At 40.1% G+C, this 21,824-nt stretch overlaps 1 protein-coding gene across 8 annotated transcripts in view; it reads left to right on the top strand.

Moving 5' to 3' along the window:
- The window catches only part of camk2d2 (calcium/calmodulin-dependent protein kinase (CaM kinase) II delta 2), a 45,114-nt gene that overhangs the window by 18,826 nt on the left and 4,464 nt on the right, over nt 1-21,824 (top strand). For 3 of the 8 annotated variants that reach the window (XM_037763784.1, XM_037763785.1, XM_037763790.1), the window contains exons 3-19: nt 4,498-4,557; nt 6,530-6,584; nt 8,329-8,394; nt 9,003-9,075; nt 11,275-11,377; nt 11,553-11,636; nt 11,865-11,959; nt 12,736-12,858; nt 13,213-13,296; nt 13,589-13,631; nt 15,468-15,508; nt 17,179-17,238; nt 18,673-18,717; nt 19,149-19,197; nt 20,381-20,401; nt 20,798-20,873; nt 20,958-21,052. In XM_037763784.1, the coding sequence (XP_037619712.1) occupies nt 4,498-4,557; nt 6,530-6,584; nt 8,329-8,394; nt 9,003-9,075; nt 11,275-11,377; nt 11,553-11,636; nt 11,865-11,959; nt 12,736-12,858; nt 13,213-13,296; nt 13,589-13,631; nt 15,468-15,508; nt 17,179-17,238; nt 18,673-18,717; nt 19,149-19,197; nt 20,381-20,401; nt 20,798-20,873; nt 20,958-21,052 (1,173 nt within the window). The remainder of the gene's footprint in view (nt 1-4,497; nt 4,558-6,529; nt 6,585-8,328; nt 8,395-9,002; nt 9,076-11,274; nt 11,378-11,552; nt 11,637-11,864; nt 11,960-12,735; nt 12,859-13,212; nt 13,297-13,588; nt 13,632-15,467; nt 15,509-17,178; nt 17,239-18,672; nt 18,718-19,148; nt 19,198-20,380; nt 20,402-20,797; nt 20,874-20,957; nt 21,053-21,824) is intronic. The other 5 variants (XM_037763792.1, XM_037763789.1, XM_037763787.1 and 2 more) reach the window with 3 other exon arrangements.

The raw sequence follows: 21,824 nt of genomic DNA, 5'->3' as shown, positions 1-21,824 counted from the left end.
TGATGGAGAGAGGGAGTGAGGCTGTTATGTGACAGACGTTTACTGCACAGCGAAAAATAAAACCAAACCTAACATGACCGCCTTTGAATGCACCTTTAAAGCAGTGTTTGCATGGTGTTGTAATTGCTTCAAAGAGAAAAATGTTATCATGGAGTATTAGTATTCTGTCTTCATAGGCCTAAAACAGCAACAATAATAACTTATCATGATACTAAAATTGTATTTTAATCACAAGTATTCTGCTACAGATAAAAGCAACATATCAATGCAGCTAGTTGTTTTGGTCGATGTCTGCATTTGGGAGCTCCAACATTCAAAACTTTAGGGTCGGTTACAAAACATTGCAGACTATATCTGAATAAGAAAGTCAAATTTTCCTGCTGTACGTAAACGCTCCATTCCAGAGGACTTCAAATACATTGCAAAAGAAGACAACAAAAATATAAAAAACTTTTTTGGGGGTTGTGTGGTTATGTATCTGTGTGGGATGCCAGATATATTTACAGTACGTAGGAGAAAGGCCGGAGGCTAAAAATATGGACCAGTCTAACTTCAGCAGAGTACTGTATGCTTTCTAGTAATGTGTCTGCTGTAGAACGCTGTCATGATGAATTATGAAAGTAGAGATATTATATAAGCCAGGGAGGAAGTTGATTTTTGACATACATACAACAAAAGATTGTGACTATTTGTGTCTTTATAAAAGATTATGTATGTATGTTGTATATTATTATCTATACAAACACTTGAATAAATTATAGTAGCCTATGCATAAGGGAAAAAATAGAGAAAAGCATGTACTTCAACAATGCAAGTTGACGCTGTTACACTAAAAAAAGGATTGGTGTATAACCAAAAACAAAAATCTTAAAGTGACAACTAGATTAAGAAAACAGGGGTTACTAAAATTAAGCTTTTAACTCAAAGCAAAGGTAAATCAGACTGAGAGAGAATCAAAGAGATTATGTGTCATTCAGTAACATGGTACGAGGCTAAAATGGGGAGATTAGTGACCCTGCTAATATGCTTGTGTGATACATCAGAGTTGAAGTATTGAAATGTTTGTTGTACGTGATCCCTGTTAAATAAACTTGTAAATAAAATATAAGGGTCCTGCTAATCATGAAATAGTGGCTGTGTTGTCCTTGTTTCAGGCTCTGCCTGTCAGGATGCCTGTCTTCTTCTCTGCTGTTGTGCTCGTTTGTAAAGCTGGCGGTACACTTCAAACAAAATTGGTGTGTTCTCACAGGCAATAATGTGGACTTGCGAAAACACGAAAGAGCAGCATTGGGGTCCGCTTGTTGAAACGTGTGCAGTCAGAAGTTTTCAAACGGTCTTCTTCACCACCCCTGAAGGTGGTTTACACTAACGTGATTAATTGAGCTTTATCTTTTGTGTTGGGGTTCAACACAGTTCATCTGCTGTTTATTTACACCTTTGTCACCTCTCTGATTTATAGCATTGTGTCGTATGCTGTACAGATTATAAAGCCCACTGAGGCAAATTGGTGATTTGTGATATTGAGCTATATAAATAAAATTGTTTTAGTAGATCATGAAACTGACTGGAACACGTCTACCTCTTCCTCCAAACCAACTCCTTTTCTTTCTTATTGTGCTTGTAACTAACTGTACCAGGGCAGGTTTTAAATCAACGTCTTCCTCCTGTATTTTTAGCTTTAACTGTAGAGCAGCTACATCTCATCCTGTATTTGTCTTGCATTTCACTGTTGGGATCTTATTCTGGCTTCATCTCTTTCTCTGCGACTGATAAACTCCACCCTCTGGTGCAAACAGTCTTTCAGTCACAGTGAACACACTGTACTCTACTGGCATTTTTTTTTAACCGAGAATTTGAGAGCACACCAAGTCCCATTTCGTTTAAAGTATACTGCTGCCTTAAGTTTTGTCTGTGTCGCTTCCTATAGATGCACTACACTGACACAAACAAAGAGATACCTGTATCTATAATGGGAACAAGCGGCCGGGTGTTCTTTGCTGGTCTTGCCTCTGAGCTGCACTGAGTCCACAGTTTCCATAGCATCAAGAACAGCGGAGGAAGGAGACACGGATGAGAGTGAAAAATAGGCGTCCTATTTTATTTGTAAAAAAAAGTTGAACCCGCTGCTCTTCTTTCTCTCTTTCTCTCTCTCTCTCTCTCTCTCTCTCTCTCTCTTTCTCTCTCTCTCTCTTGCTCTTGCGCTTTGTGTCCCGAGGCAAAGCCGAAATGGGTCGCCTCAACACCGTGCTGCAACACTCATTATAACGACTGCTGCTCTTACTCAGTTGTTCCGAATCAGAGTCACTGGACTTTGGTGTCTTCTGACAGCGAGATTTGAGAGTCACTTCTTGTTTTAACAAAGTCAGATAAAATCTGTCTGGTCTCATAGAGGAGCGATGTCTCTCTGAGGGCTGCCATGTGAGCACCCTGTCTCTGGTCACATGGACGCAGTACAGTAACCCTAATACCTGCTGTCCTTTCTGTTTCTCCTTGAAGACTGTGTTGTGTTCAGCTCATGGAGTTTGGTGGTTTTGCTGTTGGCAAGCATGCATGCAATATAGAGTAAAGTAAGCAGAATATACAGTATTTAAGTTAAATGTCCACTGCTGAAATAGGTCAACTACCAATCCCTCATGGTGTGTTTAGGTTGAAATAGACATTTTAGTGAGTTTCAGTTTTTTGGCCTGCAACTTTACTGTTTTGGTGTCCTCTCACCGCTCTCATAGTGTGGTTTTTGGCCATAACATGCAGCTGTTTTCACTGAAAAAGTTTTAGAAAAACCCATTGTACACTACCTGCTCAGCACCAAACAGCAGACAGACGTAGTTAGCAACAAACTGATGAATATAGTGGAGCATTTAGCATTTAAAAAGCCAGATATTTCTCTCATGAGTTGGTAGAGACCAAAAACAGAGCTAAAACAGAGTGAATATTGGACTTACATTCACCCGGTGGTCAGATACACGACTCCAAACACAATCGCCATATCAACTTTGTGTGTGTTTTTTTGGGGTGATATGTCAGTGTTCATGGCTTGTTGCGCTCTGCCTCAAAGTGCCCAACAAATCATCAGTTATGGCAGGTTTTATGGTCTGTTTCTGACTAATCCACTGAATGAAATACCTGACCAATCAAGGTACTTCATCGTGTGATGGATACAAAAATCCACTAAGGCAGTGACAATATTGTCATTTAGCAACTCAATTGATTGGCAACCATACCGCGCGAGTCTCGCAGTGAATATTATCACATCACCCAATCCCAGTCTGCTATAAGAGCAAAGAAATGACAAGAGCAAGAAAAACATCTTTACTATTAGATTTCGGTTCAGCCTTAAGAGATGTGAAATTACATTTCATTGGTATCCTTGCAAGTAGATTTTGTTCTCAGGGCAGCAAAAGGAACCTGCAAGCCCCTTGCAGGAGCTCATATTAAACCTGAAGGCCTTTATACACCGGTGGAGTGACGAATAAATGACACCAAAATGCGAAATACTCGCCTGCAAATATTTTGCATCAAAACTATTCATACAATTTGCGACAGTTACAACACTTTTTCAATAAAAAGGTTGAAAAGATACGTACAGGCAGAGACCAAAAGCGGGATCCTATTGACCCAGAGCAACGTCTGGCAGTCTTATTGTATAGCCTAAACCACAAACCCCCATTTCATAAGATTATCTATTTAGAGAGTTAGTTTCCTTTTGGCAAAATCTCTGAGTGAATTTGCTTCTAGTAAACGATTATGCAGTGTATATGTCTAGGGCTTTTATTGTGAAATGTTATAACGGAAGGAGTGGATCTGGTCTGCACTGCCTTGAAAGGAGTAATAGTTTGCCGTCTTGGTTCGGACTACAGAGCCTGTGTTGTTGTACACTATAGTGTACGTTTTTAATATGTCCATTTCGCACGTGATTAGTTGATGCCTTATTGTTGGTGTGAAAGCTCAGAAAAATCAACCTTGTTTTGAAAAAAAATTGCGTTGCTTTTTCGCCAGATTTAATATTCAGGTACTGTGTGAAAGTACTCATGGCAAAGACAACAAATTGAAAAAACATATTGACATGAAATCGCATAAAAAAAGCGTCCGCGGTGTGCAACGGCCTCGACACCGGAGGTCAACATGAATCCACCGCTGCTGCTTCCTCTGTTTGTTGTCCACTGTTGCCTGCCTGTTTGTGGCACGTCACCAAGCCAAGCTCTATCAGGTCACATTATTTTTGTCAAGCACTTCAGTTCTGATAAGGAAAAGGCCGACACAAAGCCAACACACACACACATACATACAGAAGTGTTGATGTCGAGTACACAAACACACACCGACGCTGACAACGATGCCCAAACACTGCGCTGTGTCCTCTGCTGAGTCAAAACTAACTTGCAGCCAACTTCATGTTCGATGATTCAGAAAGGCAATCGTAAGAGGGACTAATGAAGAGCATTAAAAATAACCTGTCTCTGTTTCTCTCTGTGTTTGTGTCTCCTGTTTTTCTTTCAGATCATCAAAAGCTGGAGAGAGAGGCGAGGATTTGTCGTTTACTGAAGCACACCAACATCGGTGAGTCCTCGATCTTAAAATACGCACACTGATACAAACACACACACACACACACACATTTTGTGCAGGTCTCTGGTGAATCCTGCTATGGCAATTCATCTTCTAAACACAGTTATGAGGGAGACAAGTGTGTGTGTGTGTGTGTGTGTGTACACGCAGGTATCTAATGATGATGTATCTATGTGCTCTCCCAGCTGAATCATCAGAAAGCCCTCTCTCTAAACCACTGACCCTTTACACTCTTTCCTCCTCATTATACCTCTGATAGAACCTGTCTCTCCTCTTTTGTTCTTCTCGCACTCATCCGCTCATGCCCTCTTTTCTTCGTTGTCATTATTTCAGGTTTCTTAAATCAGTTCTGCACGACAGCTGCCATTCCAGTCAGTTTTGCCAAGATAACCTCTGCTCTTATAAAGTTTGAGGACAATTATGATTGAACATTTGGACTCCCTGGCTTTGAAATCTTAAAAAATATGTTAAAGGCAATAAAAACATAATAAATGACACTTCATTTTACAGGTCCGCAAATTTTATGGTAATTAGGTGATAATTAGCAAGTAACCTATTTGAAATTTCTTTGGAATTACTGACAAATTACCCCAATATTTACTTAAAAAATGTATTGAAAATGACTTTATTATAAACATTATTTAATAATGATATGCTAAAATGGTGTATAATGGTTAAAATAGGGCCTTTGGGATGGAGAAGCGGCTGTGCGCTGCTCTTCATCGGAGGTGGAAAACCAAAACTAATAGAAGACACTTCTGATCAGGCACAAATCTCACCATTGTGTGACTTATTGTCTAAATGTAACCTGGTAGCTAATGTAATGATTCAGGAAGTTTTTAAAGAAATTTCAATAAGTTATTTGCTAATGATTATCTATTTACCAGTAGACATGGAAATAAAGCATATCAATTAACTTTGTATTCTTTTCCTGGAAATGTATTAAATAAATTACCAGCTATTGGGAAATAGCGGAATATAATTATTAAACAATGTATTAAATGAGTATAATAATTTTGATACATTTTGAGGTAAATATTTGGGTTGTTTGGCAGTAATCACGTTTAAAGTCAAATAGACCATAAAGCAGGGTACGCTTGTCCGGTCTGGGTGTTGTCCCTGTTTTCGTCTTACAACTTTTGCAAAGTGTGTTTTCAGTTCATGGAAGTTAATATTAACATTTTAGTCACCTAAAGATGTCTTATTCAGCATTCGGTTGTACTTAGCTACACCCTCTGGTGCCATTTTTGGTTGTAAAGGCCAAAATGGCCAAAATGCCAAACTCGAGGCTTCCAACGGCAGTTCACAAACCAATGGGTGACGGCATTGTGACTACGTCCACTTCTTATTCACAGTGTATGGATTTGATTAAATATTCTTTTCTCATCAATGTTGAGCCCTCAGATGTCAGAACAATGATGTACAAATCATTAATCATTACCCTGATCTAAATGGTACAAGTATAATTGTGTGAGCAAAGGTTTGTTACTGGGCTTTGGGTTCATAAACCAAACTTATATAGCTCAGGCTTTCTTCTCTTTCAATAGCTATGTGTACAGTATAATTTGACTCTGATTATAGGTCTCATTTGAGTCTTAGTTGTTCTCGAATGTTTCACCTAATCACAGTGATTGTGGGGATGGCAACTGTGCTAAGAAACTTGTTCAGAATGTATCCACTTATAATAACAGCATGAATCATCACATTAAGTGGAGGTAGAATATATTATGCATTGCAAACTCATTTTGCTCCGTGCTTCACACTGCTACCTTTTTTATATTACCACTGTATTTCTCATACACCTGACAACTAACAACCTAACTCTGACGCACGGCAGCACAAAGTGAAGTGTAAATAATGAGTAATGGCAGTATTTGTATTGAGGTATTGACTTGTTTTCTGTTTCATTTGTTTCTTTCCTTTTCTGTCCTGTGTTTGTGTTTTTGTTAAATCTCCTCGACAGTACGGCTCCATGACAGCATATCAGAAGAGGGTTTCCACTATCTGGTGTTTGATCTGTGAGTAACAGACTCTCGCACTCACACATTCCCTGTCAATTGTAACCAGCCTACCAATTTCACATGTTTTGTCTTGTTTTACTTTCCCTTCTAACTTGTGTATTTGTTCAAGGTTAACACTGTGTATAGAAATATCCTTCGTTCTTATGAAGCTGGATTGGGTTGGAGCAGTTTTTCATTAATCCATTTCAAATGTTGTGTGTAAAGTCTTCCCTAATTACTAGTTCAAGATTTACTAAACCAGGTTGCACCATAAAATTTAAGGAATGTCTAGTAAAGACTTTATGAGACATTATCTTTTTCTTAATCTGAAACATCAGTAGCTCTGTCCATTATAAACCAACCAACTATGTAAACAGGAAGTCGCTGCAGCATCACAAGCTGTAACTTATCTACCAAATATAACAGTTTTTGGAGGCCACTGATATGTTAAACTAAACTGACGCTTGTCGCTTGTTAATGTAGGTATTCCTTTGTTTTGTTTATTCTGACATACTTTATATGAAAAGTATGCAGTTGGAGTGGGTGAGATATGCTGTATCCATGGATGTATGATAAGACCTGGATATGGGGTCGCCGTTCAGTCTTGCTTCCTTTTTTGTCCGGTGGCCACTTGCGTTATTGCAGCGAGAAATCCCCCTGCGGCCCAAAAAGCATTTTCCCATAGACCACCATTGTAAAAGAGACGTCTGTAAAACTATTGACAGGACACCTCGAACTGCAAGCAAGGACTCTCCTATTATGATTTTTTTTTTATCAATGGAGGTTTTATTTTGTAAATCTTTGCTCGAGCTAAAGGAAAGCGATTTTAAAATCTGTGACGTCATCAAAGTCTATGGGGCGCGGGGCCAGCGGGAGAAACACTACTGCTCATATTCAGTGGGCCGCATACCGTAGTCCGTAGTCATTCAGTCTGACATTATATAACGCTTTATAATTTAAGAACTATATTACGTTATTTTGGTCAAATGTAATATAAAATCTTCCAGGTTCACGTCATCATTACACAGCGTTTTGATTAAGTGTCAGGTCAGATGTGTGAAACATATTCCATATTTGTTAACAATACCTCTTTTACTCTGAACCCACGAGTTGGGAAACTCTCGCGAGATGGTTAAGGTTAGAATAGGTCGTTGGGCGGTGAGCCTCGCAAGAGTTTTTGCCAGATTTCGTAATTTGTGCGTTACCTTCTAGACCCGAATCTGGCAATTCCCAACTAATCTCTGCATAAGAACTCGTGTGTGTGTGTGTGTGTATGTGTGTTGTTACCCGTTTTAATTTAGTAATGCATCAATCTCTGCTAAAACTAGTTCGAATTTATGAAGAGCTGGTGCAACAACAGGCTCCTGAACTATATCCCCTCTCCTGCATGTGTGCGCGTGTGTGTGTGTGTGGTGGATGGGCACAAGAGTGTGTTTGTAGAAAGCCCATTGGGTAGATCTGTACCCATTAAACCTTATTAAGATATGCACACACATCCACGCACACACACATACACGTGCAAGCTTACATGCACACAAGCACACATGATGTGAAACATTAATACATACAAGTACAGTAAGTGGCTTTAGCTAATTGTTTATGGATGTAATGACTATACGGTGTGTGTGTGTGTGTAAGGATGTCTATAAATACATGAAGTATGTGTATGATTGAATGCAGTTAAAAAACAATGAAGTGTTGTTTCAGCCATCGATGCAGAGAGACAAACATGCACTATGATGTTCTTTCTGTCTCTCCACAGGGTGACAGGAGGAGAGCTGTTCGAGGACATCGTAGCCAGGGAGTACTACAGTGAAGCTGATGCAAGGTAACACACACACACACTCACACACACACACTGCTGAGCACAGCAACCACTATGCATCTCTGTCTGTAACTGGTGTGGGAGTGTATGCTATATTTGTGTGTTTCACATATGGTCTTCTCAGAGGTGTGATACAGCTGCCTTGTCTCTAAAGCATCTCGAAGAGTTATTTATAAAAGTGATTAACGACATATAGCCTGCGGTATTAATCATACACAGCCTACCTCACACTGCCAGCTTTGTGTTGAAATACTTCCTCCCCAGAGAGAGAGAGAGAGAGAGAGAAAGGGAAAGGTATTGTGTGTGTATCTGTGTTGGCTTGTCATAAACTCAGTATAGCTTTTCTATATAGTGTAATTCATTAAATCTTGTGAAAAATGACTTGCCGTCATGTGGCTTAATGTCACCCGTCAAGAAAACAGCATCACACATAAGAAGCCTAATGAGAGGGACATGTGATACGTTATTATGGGACTGTTTCCTCTCCTCTTCCCCTCAATTAATTTCCCTCATCTTCTCTTCTCTGCCTTTCTTCTTCTTTTCCTTCTCCATCTCTCCTTCCATTTGTTCCATCACAATCCTGCGCTTGTTCATTACTCTCCCTCCCTCAGCCACTGCATACAGCAGATCCTCGAGAGTGTCCATCACTGCCATGTTAATGGGATCGTCCACAGGGATCTGAAGGTTTGTATGACCGCAGCCACGGCTGCAGTTCAGTCCTGACTCTGTACAACAGATGGCAATATTCAGAAATACCCAGTAACTCCCCGCACAGTTCTTACCCTTTGCATCCACACGCTTTTTTTTACAATCTGTTTGATGACCTAAAACCAGGGCTGTCAAAGTTAACGCAATAATAACGCAAATTTGTTTTAACGCCACTAATATCATTAACGCAACTTGTGATTTTTAGGTTGTAGCGGGCTCAGTTTTAAGATACTGGCATCATATGAAAATAGAAAACCTAAGGAACCATGTCATACTAGCTGGCATAGCCATTTTCAAAGGGGTCCCTTGACCTTTGACCTCAAGATTTGTGAATGAAAATGGGTTCTATGGGTACCCACGAGTCTCCCCTTTACAGACATGCACACTTTATGATAATCACATGCAGTTTTGGTCAAGTCATAGTCAAGTCAACACACTGACACACTGACAGCTGTTGTTGCCTGTTGGGCTGCAGTTTGTCATGTTAGGATTTGAGCGTATTTTTTATGCTAAATGCAGTACCTGTTGATTTCTAATAATAAATATACACATACATTTGCATAAAGAAAGCATATTTGCCCACTCCCATGTTGATAAGAGTATTAAATACTCTACAAATCTCCCTTTAAGGTACATTTTGAACAGATAAATAATGTGTGATTAATCGCGATTAACTATTTTAATTGATTGACAGCTTGACCTAAAACTAAAAATCAATTATAGTCTTCTCATGTGAGAGAAAAAATACCATCTGAAAGATTTGTCACATTATTCCAATCTTCCTTGTAGAAGCACTAAAAGCTTTGAATAACTAATAAAGCTGATTTGACCTCAGCTTTGAATTTGGCTGCAATTCTGGTGTGCAGAATAAGATTCAAACCCACCAAACTGCAGAGACTCAGGATGCTTGGCTCTTTTATTGTTGCATTAGAATAAAATATTCTGAGCTTAATAACTGTCCTGTCAGTGTCAAGAATACGGATCCTCCTCCTAATACTACCCCTGATGTTGCAGAGAGCATGCTGGCATCTTTATGTGTGCGTGTGTGATTGTGTAGTACTCTGAGTGTAGCGTTACGGTGACAGGAATGGGAGCAATCACAAGCCAGAACCTCAGGAATGATCACCATTTGCATAATTATGTAAAAATTATGTTGAGATGTGAAAGAGTTTCCAAGGTCATGAATATTCTAATGCTAGTCTGTATTCTCATTACCTCCCAAGAGTGTTTTTATGCGGAGATATAGCAAGGGAGCTCTCTTGAAAAATGTTCAAATGTGAACATGTAACTGTACCGTAAGAGTAAAAAAATAATCAGAATATCCGCGACGGTTCACGAGATGTCCAATCTGTCGACTTTATTAGGGGAGATGTCCTTTTCTGGAGTGATTTTAAGTCTTCAGACGCTTCATAATCAGCAGGATTTATTCATCATTATGTAAATGATTATGGAGATGTTGTCCAGTTGTCAGTTAGTGTACTGTTGAGTCATATGTCTGCCATAAACTGACTGCTCACAGGCTGTCTGCGAGAGTCTCTAAATGTTAGCAAATGTATTATTCATTTGAGCACACTGTCTAACTGGCCTTAGGTTAGCAAAGACCTTTCTGCACCTGTGTCCATGTGTGTGTGTTTGAAAGTGTGTGTGCTTGCTGGGGGCTCACATATATTTATGATTGTGCTAAACTGTGTTAGAGTGCGCTGTGTGTTTTGTCGTTACCCATATGTGGCTGAGTCACTTGTTTTTACACCCACGTCTCCTGTTACACCACACCTCCCTCCTGTATCCTTCTCCCTGCAGTGTGCACTTTGTTCCCACTCATGGATTTTTAACAGTGGATTGGTGCTATTGTGGACGAGCGCATCGTGTCTGCCACCAATTCACTCTCTCAGAATCCATGAGACTTGGGGAGCAAGTCCACAGCTCCAGTGTGGAAAATGTCCTTTGTCACGTAGAGATTTGGTCCCGTGCACATTTATGTTTCTCTGTCATTTGTGTGGCAGAAAGGGAGTTGCCTCAGACACTGATTTAAGAGCAGTTTAGCATCGTTGACCCCTAATAGTTTGGATTAGGATTTGGTTTGGCTAATCTGATTTTAGATCTGTGTCTGTGGGCGGCTTGTTCCCAGAGCGTGTGACCTCTCACCTCTAACCTGTTTGACTCCGCCCCCCCCAGCCTGAGAACCTTCTATTGGCCAGTAAGCTGAAGGGGGCGGCGGTCAAGTTGGCTGACTTTGGGCTGGCTATCGAGGTGCAGGGGGACCAGCAGGCATGGTTTGGTGAGTATTCATCCATCCATTTTTCAACCTGAATCAGTTGGTCAATCAAGCAACCAACCAACCAGTCAATCAATCAATCACTCATTTAGTTAGTTGAGAAACAGCCTAGTCACTGAATTGCCCACTCCTGCCTACCATTCCACATCTCCTGCCTCCCTCCATATCACTCCTCCAGGTTTTGCCGGCACCCCGGGATACTTGTCTCCGGAGGTTCTGAGGAAAGACCCATATGGGAAGCCAGTGGACATGTGGGCTTGTGGTAAATATCATTCAAATTCTCTTACTGCAACTGATTGAATTAAAGCCTCAGTCTATAGCTTTGTCTGACCTGGTCAGGTTGTGTGCAGAAGACTGTTCTGCACCAACACTGCGGCTTCATGTTGTTTCGAGTGTTTAATAGTGGAGATTATAGTATATAGTAAACAGTACTATAGTTTATTGGTATTTTCTGTTAACATGCTCAACTTATCATGTCACTTCTTCCCAGGTGTGATTTTATACATCCTGCTGGTGGGCTACCCTCCCTTCTGGGATGAGGACCAGCACCGCCTTTACCAACAAATCAAGGCTGGGGCCTATGATGTAAGCGCTCACACACACATACAGAACAAAGTAGGGCTGTCAATGAAAGAAAAAATGAAGTTTGAACAAATGAAAACTAACATATCATATGTTTGAATTAATTCAAACACCGCCCACATAGCCCAATCCTAAAATACATTGTTGAGTTGATGTGCTTCTGTTCTTTTGCTAACAGCCAACGATTTGTTGTCATGGTAATGCCACTATAAACTTATAATTACTGAATTAAAACTACTTTTGGGATGTGGATAAAGCAAGAACACGGGGACAATTTCCTCAGTGTGACTTGGTCCACTTTTACTGTCCATCTCTACAGTAGGATAGTTGAACGCTGACAACAAACGTGATACCTCATCATCATATCACTCCGACCTTAACCATTACCAAAGTTACAGGCACGATGCAACATGTTATGTAGTCCCTTTAGGAACATATTAGAATCGTTAGCATGACACAAAAACATGGGAAAATAGGGTCCAGGTTGAAAAATACTAAAGTTACCCTTTAAAATCTGTACTGAAGAATAGGCTACCATAGATGACCAGGGTCAATTGTCTTTCCTACTAATTTCCTCAGCTGGGTGTATCAATTCAGTGGAAATTATGTTAAAATAAAAAGTGAATACATATATTTATGCTATTTTAGATTCTCACTTTTCCTCAGAGGATGGTTGTTTTATTCATTTTCTGTATGTCCACTTGTGTTTTCAAGTATTTTGTTCCTCCTAGCTTTGTCTGTTATAAATGAGCGTTTGACACTCTTTTGTTTTTTGACAGTTCCCGTCCCCAGAGTGGGACACTGTAACTCCTGATGCCAAAGATCTGATCAACAAGATGCTAACCATCAACCCCAGTAAACGCATCACTTCCGCAGAGGCCCTCAAACATCCCTGGATCTGCGTATGTGGCGCATACACACACACACACACACACACACGCGCGCACACACACACACACACACACACACACACACACACACACACACATACACACATACACACAAACCAACAGCAGAGATGCAGAAACACACGTAAACTGATATACAGATTCAGACACAGAAATAAAAACCCTAATATTGATAATGATAAACTATTATAGGTAACAGAATGCCACAGTAGCTTCAGTCCAGCCATCAGATCCAACTTGTACGAACACACACCGTCTCATTGCCCACACATGCACATGCATACATTCCTCCCATCCATTGTTTCCATCCTCTCTTAATCCTCAAATCCTCTCATCTTCTTCCTGCAGCAACGGTCCACTGTAGCCTCCATGATGCACAGGCAGGAGACTGTGGAGTGCCTGAAGAAATTCAACGCCAGGAGGAAACTCAAGGTGAGACGTCTGGCAATCCTTCATGTTTCTATTTATACAGAACAATCCATCCGGCCATCTTTCTCTCTCCCCCTCTCTCTCTGTCTCCCTCACTCTACACTTTAAAGAGTAACTTAGAAAATGATAAGTTGTTCTCTAAAACCTTCAAGTTGCCCTTTTGATGTGCTCCTCTTTCTTGCTTTGACCTTATAATCAATCTTCCTATTTCTGTCTCTTCCTTCCTTCTTTCTTTCTTTCCTTCCATCCTTCCATCATCATTACTTCCTTCTTTCCTTCTTTTCTATCACTACAGGGAGCCATATTGACCACTTTGCTGGTCACAAGAAACTTCTCAGGTATGTCTCTCTCATTCTGGTGTCCAAGACCTGGTTACTCAAACATATCTTATAAACTAAAAGCATTTATCTTAAAGAAACAGGAGGCTTGAAATACTTCTCAGCCTTCAATATTGGAGGTAGTTTGGTTAGGTTTGCTATGAAAAATGCATCTTCTAGTCACAAGCAAAACAGATCAGAGGGACTACAAAGAAGTTAAGCCAATCTTTAAGTTTAATATAGAATAGAGGTGTTTAAACCTATTTTTTAATGCCTTCGGTTTGTTTTTCTATAGAACAAAGGTGCCACTGGTAAACAGAGCCATCTCTCTTTATCCCTCTAGCTGTTGCTCTTTCACTTTATCTCGATTTTGCACTCTTATCATACCTTTTTGCATGGTTTTCCTTTGACCTATCTCTATTTTCTCATGCTCTTACTAGCCTGCTTTCTCTCTTCATTCTACAGTAAAAATGCATTAGTGCATCTGTGACTCTTTTTATTCATCATTTTCTTCCTTTTTCAAATTTCTTTCCTTCTTTTGTTTGGATTGTGGTTTCCATTTGAGGTAAGATTTTTTGGAATGACAGGGAAACATGCGGGGTTGGGCCCAACTAAATAGTTGTGATGTTTAGGCCTTACTTACTCTTCTAATAGCCAGTAACATTTAATTTTACAGGTCTGCAAATATCATGGTAATTAGGGGATAATTAGCAAGTAACCTATTTGAAACTTCTTTGGAATTACTACCAAATTACCCCAATATTTACCTCAGAATTGATCGAAAATTACTTTATTATAAACATTATTTAATAATTATATGCTGAAATAGCATATAATCATTAAAATAGGGCCCGTAGGCTTGAGAAGCGGCTGCGCTTCATCGGAGGTGGAAAACCAAAACTAATAGAAGACACTTCTGATCAGACACAAATCTCACCATTGTGTGACTTATTGTCGACACAAATGTAAACTGGTAGCTAATATAATGATTCAGGGAGTTTTTTAAAGAAATTTTAAACAAGTTATTTGCTAATTATTATCTATTTATCAGCAGACATGGAAATAAAGCATATCAATTAACTTTGTATTCTTTCCTGGAAATGTATTAAATAAATTACCAGCTATTGGGAAATAGCAGAATATAATTATTAAATAGTGTTTATAATAAAGTAATTTTCTATAAATTGAGGTAAATATTGGGGTGATTTGGCAGTAATTCCAAAGAAATTTCAAATAGATCACTTGCTAATTATCCCCGATTTACCATGAAATTTGCGGACCTGTAAAATGAAGTGTTACCCCAGTCACATATGCATGAAGATAAGGTGTTCAAAAGAATAAAATTGAAGCTCAACGCTTGCAAAAGTGCTAATATGAGATCAGAATGAAATTTAGACAAGGATACAGCATGCATTTTGAAATGCAATCTAGTGTTTGGATTATTTTTCTACCATGAGAAATACAATGAGGAGTGGTGGGATTGTATGTGTGGGTGCTAGTGGATAAGTGCATGTGTATGTGTGCAAATGTCAATCTAAGAATGCTGTGTGGGTCTGTAAGAGATAGTTAGATTACCCCTTTCATCTCCCTTGCTAAATATGCACCCAATCAACCACCCACCCTTCAGCCCTTCACATGTGAATTAGTATGTAGTAGGAGAACAACCTTGCATAAATGAAGTTGCCATTCTGAGCATCTGTTGCATTGCATTATGGATCTTGCAGATGGATTTTGCACCTGGAGTTTGAAGATAAGCACAGTTGACTGATATGCTTGCTGCATGTTAGTGTAGCCTCAGGCTCAGGACTGTTTGTGAACTCTCATGCTGATGTGTTGTCTCTTTCTTTCCTTCTACAGCAGCCAAGAGTTTGCTGAACAAGAAAGCGGATGGCGTTAAGGTGAGTTGCTTTGCACAGTGAAGAAAAAATGCTTTGTTACTTGCATTAGTTTGCTGTGATGTTCAGTGTCCGAAGGAGCCTTCTGGATAATTATTATGCACTGTGCATTTAACAACGTCATCATTCAGGGACAGTCACTCCAAGCAGTGGTCAACGGTTGTTGTTTCTTAGCTTGATCTCACAGTTCCTTCAATAGATGGTTGGACCAGTACGGTACATATCTACATTCATATGGATAGAAAGTTTAAACTTGGTGGAGGGTCTGTTTTATTATTGGTCGGCCATCCAATGAATGTTTTTTTTAGCTGTTACTACGTTATCGGACAGGGTGGTAAGGATGTCACGGTGATGAAATTGAATAATGTTGTGAAAACACCAGTGTTACCGATTACACCGCACATTTTACAAGAAAAGATGATAGTTAATATATGTAGAGTGCTTACTTCGATCTTTAACGTCGGATGGCTGTGTGTCTGGCCCCTTCGGTCAGACTTTCATTTCGCCGTTGCGCAGCGAAAAACGGCTGCGAATGCTCCGTTCTCCGCACGGTGATTGCCTCATTTATGGTTTCCTTACAGCATTGGGTTTAAATCTGAAATATTGCCAAATAAGCAGTTTTGCTTTTTGCTTTAACACCAAATCCTCCACCATCGTCTCGCCATAGACACTTTGTAATATCCGTTGTCCGACTATGTATTGATAACACGGCGCTGATACGCGAAAATGAAATAAATGTGTTTTTCATTTCTTTAAAAAAGCGACACGACGGTGGAGGCGATGGGCAAGTAATATAATTGGTGTATGCCCGAACACCGTGTAAATGGCCTTTCACAAAGAATGCGGCAATGGCATCACTGCGCTCTGAAACCCATTATTTCCAATGGCTTGCAAGTCGCAACAATGGCTTTTCGCTGCACTAAACAAAGCGCAAGCGCAGCGTTTCGACAGATTGAACTTTGGGCGCAGTGCACTGTGATGTGCACTGAACCCAGCGGCGAGTGCAGCGCTTAATACAATATGTTTACTTTGAGTTGTTAACATAGGCTATGACAATAAAGTAGAATAAATTAAATCTTAGTTTGAGCAGTTTAGGAATAAATGTTTGTACCGGTAGTCGCACGTAACTTAAATTGGATCGTGTTCCATGACGAACACAAAACAGCATTTGATGTCGACAGTAAGGGCAGCTGGTTAAGTCGCCATCGATGCAGAATCGCTGTTGGAGGGTTTTATAACGGGATGGCACTTGGTATGGTGGACCCTTAGCATGAACGTGCGAACAGAGTGGAAGCTGGTAGGGAGCCAGATTGGAATTGGGCCTTGGTTTTAGAAACATTAGCTCTTTCCCTTTGACTATTACTTTTAATATTTGTTTTCTACCTTCAGCACAGCCTAGTTTAACTGACCTCTTGTGCTTCTGCTCCAGTCTAAAGTGGAGCTTTCCGCAATACATTTACCTTCTTGACGAAGTGTATAAAATACGGTACACAGATTTCATTACGAGGTCTAACACTCAGTAGCATCACATCTTTGGCACACATGAGTTGGGATGATCTCTTTGGAGAATAGACCATAGCCGGAGTGTGCGTATGTATGCGTGTGTGTGCACAAATGTGTGTCTGAAAAGTGTGTATGTATGTCATGTCCCCTCTAAACTGACCCTTTTGCAGGCCAACAACAAAGCCAACACAGTGACCAGTCCTAAAGAAACTGGCCCTGCCCCTGCGCTGGTATAAACACACAACTTCTCCTACACCCGCACCTTCATCCATAAAACCTCTAACACCTCACACCCCACTGTGGAGGAGGTACAGGTTCACCCTTTCACACGGGCTCAGATCATTTCCTGTTTGATCTCAGCCTTGCTTGATGAGATTTAAATTCTTAACCAGGTGTATAAGAATAAAGAAATGGGTTAAGTATATTTGATGAAAAATAAACTATTCATAATTCAGATTGATGTGTTCATTCATTCATCTGAATTAGCAGAGCTTGCATGGGGCATACAGAGCTTGCTGGATCTGTATATTGTTAATGTTGCTGAAACAATAAGCATTTACACATACATTTGGATTGGGCTCTGACTAGTGTTAGTTTAAATCTGTCGTTAGGGGTAACCTCTACCTCAACCCTCCCCATCTCTCCTTACCCTCTTTTCCTCTGCAAGAACCCCTCCTCTCTCCTCCTCCTTTACTACCCCATGCATGTGCTCCTTTCATTAGTGCTATCAGTTTTGCATTTGATTGTAAAAGTAGTGAGGATGTGTAATGTTGGGTTTGCTGCTCATAAGTAGTCTGTCTGTGCATGGCTGGAGTGTGAGGAGGTCGCCTCCTCAGGATCATTACGATGCTACCTCCCCAAGTGATTTGGCTTTCGCTCATTGGCTTGCACATGGTGTCTGCTGACTGGCTGTCTACGTCAGCCCACATGACTGTTGCTCTGCATGATGTCAAAGGCTTTCTGTCCCCCCATTTGCTGTCGAGACGATTACGCATGAACACGGGCATATGGCGTCTCTCTCTCTTTCTCTATCCTCCTTTCTCTCTTTATCATCATGTAGGCCTACACACACACACACACACACACACACACATAGACAGATGCAGGCTGCTGATGTTATAATCTAGTGTAATCGGGGTGAGTGATTAGAAGGACTGAGCTGGGCATCAGGATCGATTCCACAAAAGCCCAGACATCTGATTACCAAGACAGGACACGGTAGTGGGCTGACGGGAGAAAAGCAGACACACACACAAAAGACACTGAGCGTCAATGTCATGCAGGAAGGGAGATAAAAACATGAAGAAAGAAAATGAAGTGGGCACAGGCAGTTGAAGAAGGCTTTATTTTTAATTATAGTATAGATGGGTGGATAGATGGGTAGGAAGGTAGGTAGGTAGATGCATATATAGGTACATAGATAGATAGATAGATAGATAGATAGATAGATAGGTAGGTAGATAGATAGATGGATGGATAGATAGACAAGTAGGTAGATTAGGCAGATAGATAGATAGATAGATAGATAGATAGATAGATAGATAGATCCAAATTCTGAAAATACACATAAACACATTTCCTTAACAGTTTCTGTGCCATCATACCTTTTATGTCCTTCTATAGTTATTTCTTCCCACAAGTTCTCTGTCATTTGTTCTCTTTAGGAACCACAGACAACTGTGATCCACAACCCCATTGATGGAAATAAGGTATTTTCATTGTTAGTTGCATTTATTGATGTCAAAGCTGTTTGCTCCTGTACTTTAGGCCTTTTTTTTCATTTCACAATTTCAATTAATAACAATAATATATCCCCCCACCACCTGTAAAAAGCCCTTATCTTGTGCTGTTATATAATCAACTGTTAATAAATGATGTTGGTCGGGGCATCCTGGTGGCCTAGAGGTTTAACACCCTAACCATGTAATCTGATTTAAGCCCAGCCGGGGACTTTTGTTGATGTCATCCCTCCTCTCTCGTCTATTGTTTCCTGTCGGCTTTATTGCAATGAAAAAAATACTTAATATAGCAAAATCGGAGTAAACGTTTGATTTCAACACTCATTGATATTACAAACATGAATTGTACTATATTATTATCGATGCATGAATTACACATGTAGGTTGTCATTTTTTGTCAGGAGTCCATTGAGAGTGCCAACACCACCATTGAGGATGAGGATGTAAAAGGTAGGGAAACTTGTGTTTTTGTCTCATTTACCTACTCTCCCAGTGCTCACCTACGCTGTGTCGGTCCTCCCCTTTTCCAATCACTGTTCACCCCTTTATAGGTTTTTCTTCATTCTGTTTTACAACGCAGTTAAAATGCACAAGATAACAACCGCTACCCTCCCCTTTAGCTGTCAACTCCTCTTGCAAAATGCTGTCCGCCCTGTTCTTTTTCTGTCCTGCCCTCCCTCGCATCCTCAAGTTTCTCCCATCTTATGTCTGAGGAAAAAAACGCTTGCTTTTTCAGTTTTTTTGCAAACCTTTTTATGTTTTCAGTATCACTAAATGTCTCTCTTTTCTACTTTTTTTCTTCCATTTCTTATGTTTTGTTGAAAATATCCTTTTTTCCCCGCATAATTCCTATCCTGCCTTTGCCCATACATACATATATACATTCATATGTATGCCCTTATCTTTGTTGCATCCCCCACCCAACACACACGTGACACCCAATCACACACCCATCCATACAACCGCTGACAGCCCTTCGTCTGGGCAGCTTAGTGAGCGGTATCTTGAGCTCTAAGAGCCGTTCCTCACAGATGTCTGACTCAAGACAGACTCCCACCTCCTCATTTCAGAGTAAGTCCCTCCACTGTGGGGCGAGGGAGGGTGGCCTGTTTTGTTCCCCTCCTGCTATCTACCCATCACTGGAGGAAAGTGATCTCTCTCTCTATGTAAAGTGTCTCAAATCCCGTGTTCCTGATGTTGAAATAATTCCCTCGGCTTAGATGAGTGGGTGTTTGATACAGTTTATGGTTTGAGATTTTTTCGTTCTTAGAATAATGCGCTGACTATCCTTTCTCCAGTGAAATATATCCTCTGTTTTTTGACCCCTAAATATCTGCTCCTTCCATCCGATTTACTCTTCTATATTTGAATTGGAAGACGATGCTCTCTCCTCCTGCTGTGTATTTGTGTCTTGTAGACACAGATGCTCTTCTCACTCCTCTATTTGCCCTCTGTTCCGACTTACCCAAACATTGACTCACACAGTAAAAAGCTGACTCACATACACACTCATGTACACACACAGCTTATGGCTGTGAAGGCAATGGAGCTGAAGTACTGATTTATACATTTCTTTACAATATAACATGTCTTTTTGTTGCACAAATTAAGTAATTGTTTTAATATTCCCCAGCCTGCACCAATAACAATAAAGGTAACTGTCAACATTACTTAGTTAAAACTGCTTTTGTAGCAAATACTTGCATCTGAGAATTTGTTTTTGTTTATTTTGAGCTTTGTTGGGTGAAAGGAATCGTGTCATCTTGCATTTTCCTGCCTGATATCACTATTAGTCATGGGAGGCATTCTTGTTGTTTTGTAACTCAGATATAAAATACAAATATTTTGTGAAATACTTTTTGTTGAGCGCCTTCCATTTCTAATACCTTTGAGATCCTGCTAATTCGTAGACTAGAACCCATTGAAGCTGATTTGATGTCCGATTTCCTTTATCTGCCCTTAGACTGACATTTGCCTGAAATTCAGTAACAACTAGCAATTTTTACATCAGTTTGTGTAGATGATGATGTTCTGTGATCTTGTGTTGTAGCTCGCAAACAGGAGATTATCAAAGTCACTGAGCAGCTGATTGAGTCCATCAACAATGGAGACTTTGAGTCCTATGCGTAAGTTTCTTTCCCTCTGCATTTGGCTATACAGATTTGCTTATGTCCTTTGCTGATCCTATATTCTTTTTTTGTGTGAAACAGGAAGATTTGTGATCCTGGTCTAACTTCCTTTGAGCCTGAGGCCCTGGGCAACCTGGTGGAAGGACATGACTTCCATCGCTTTTACTTTGAGAATGGTAAAACATCAACCACTTTGGCTAAATAAAAAAAAAGCTTTTAGCAGCATCATCAGGGCAGTTGTATATGACCTGAAACTGTCACATTTTATAAAATAGATAAATAAAATAGCTAACTAGAGTACCAACAGAATCATTCAGTTGAGAGGGAATTAGTCACAATGTTTACTCGTGCTACTGTTGTCCAGAGCACTTTAAATGTGTAGTAACCGTGGGTCTGGGGTTGCTCCAAAAGGTGCAAGTATCCAGCTGGCTCTGTACTCAAACTAGAGAAAGAGAATTTGGCCAGAAATTAACAGTTGTGTATTATTCATTCACTTCAGTTTATTGTTGTTGTTGAAGTTTTTCCAGCTGCTCTGGAGATTTTAAACAAGATAAATGTATTATAACCATGCTTGCTTACATTGGCACGATGTGCTGAATGATCGAATGCATCAGTTGTTTAGTCTGAAGCATCGTGGGGGACAACGTCCTCAGTGAGGAGAACTACTTGTTTGCTCAATTTAATGCCCTGGCAAACAGTTACACTGCACCAACAATACACACTATTAATTCATTCATGACAAAATGAAGTATAATTACAGAAGCCAGCATGTGTACTAAAATCACTAACTCTTTCAGTGAGGTTTTGTCCCACAATCCGGGTCTGAAATTAACTTTTTTCACTGCCTGCCACTGTGGCGCCCTTGAACGCCTCACAATAATAACTCAATGGCCCCTCCGTTAACATTCGTATCTTCGTTATTTATCCAAACAGGACTGTGCTGCCCAC

Source organism: Sebastes umbrosus, chromosome 3 (assembly GCF_015220745.1).
Source record: "Sebastes umbrosus isolate fSebUmb1 chromosome 3, fSebUmb1.pri, whole genome shotgun sequence".
NCBI classification, from domain to species: Eukaryota; Metazoa; Chordata; class Actinopteri; order Perciformes; family Sebastidae; genus Sebastes; species Sebastes umbrosus.
This window is presented reverse-complemented; position numbering and strand designations above follow the sequence as displayed.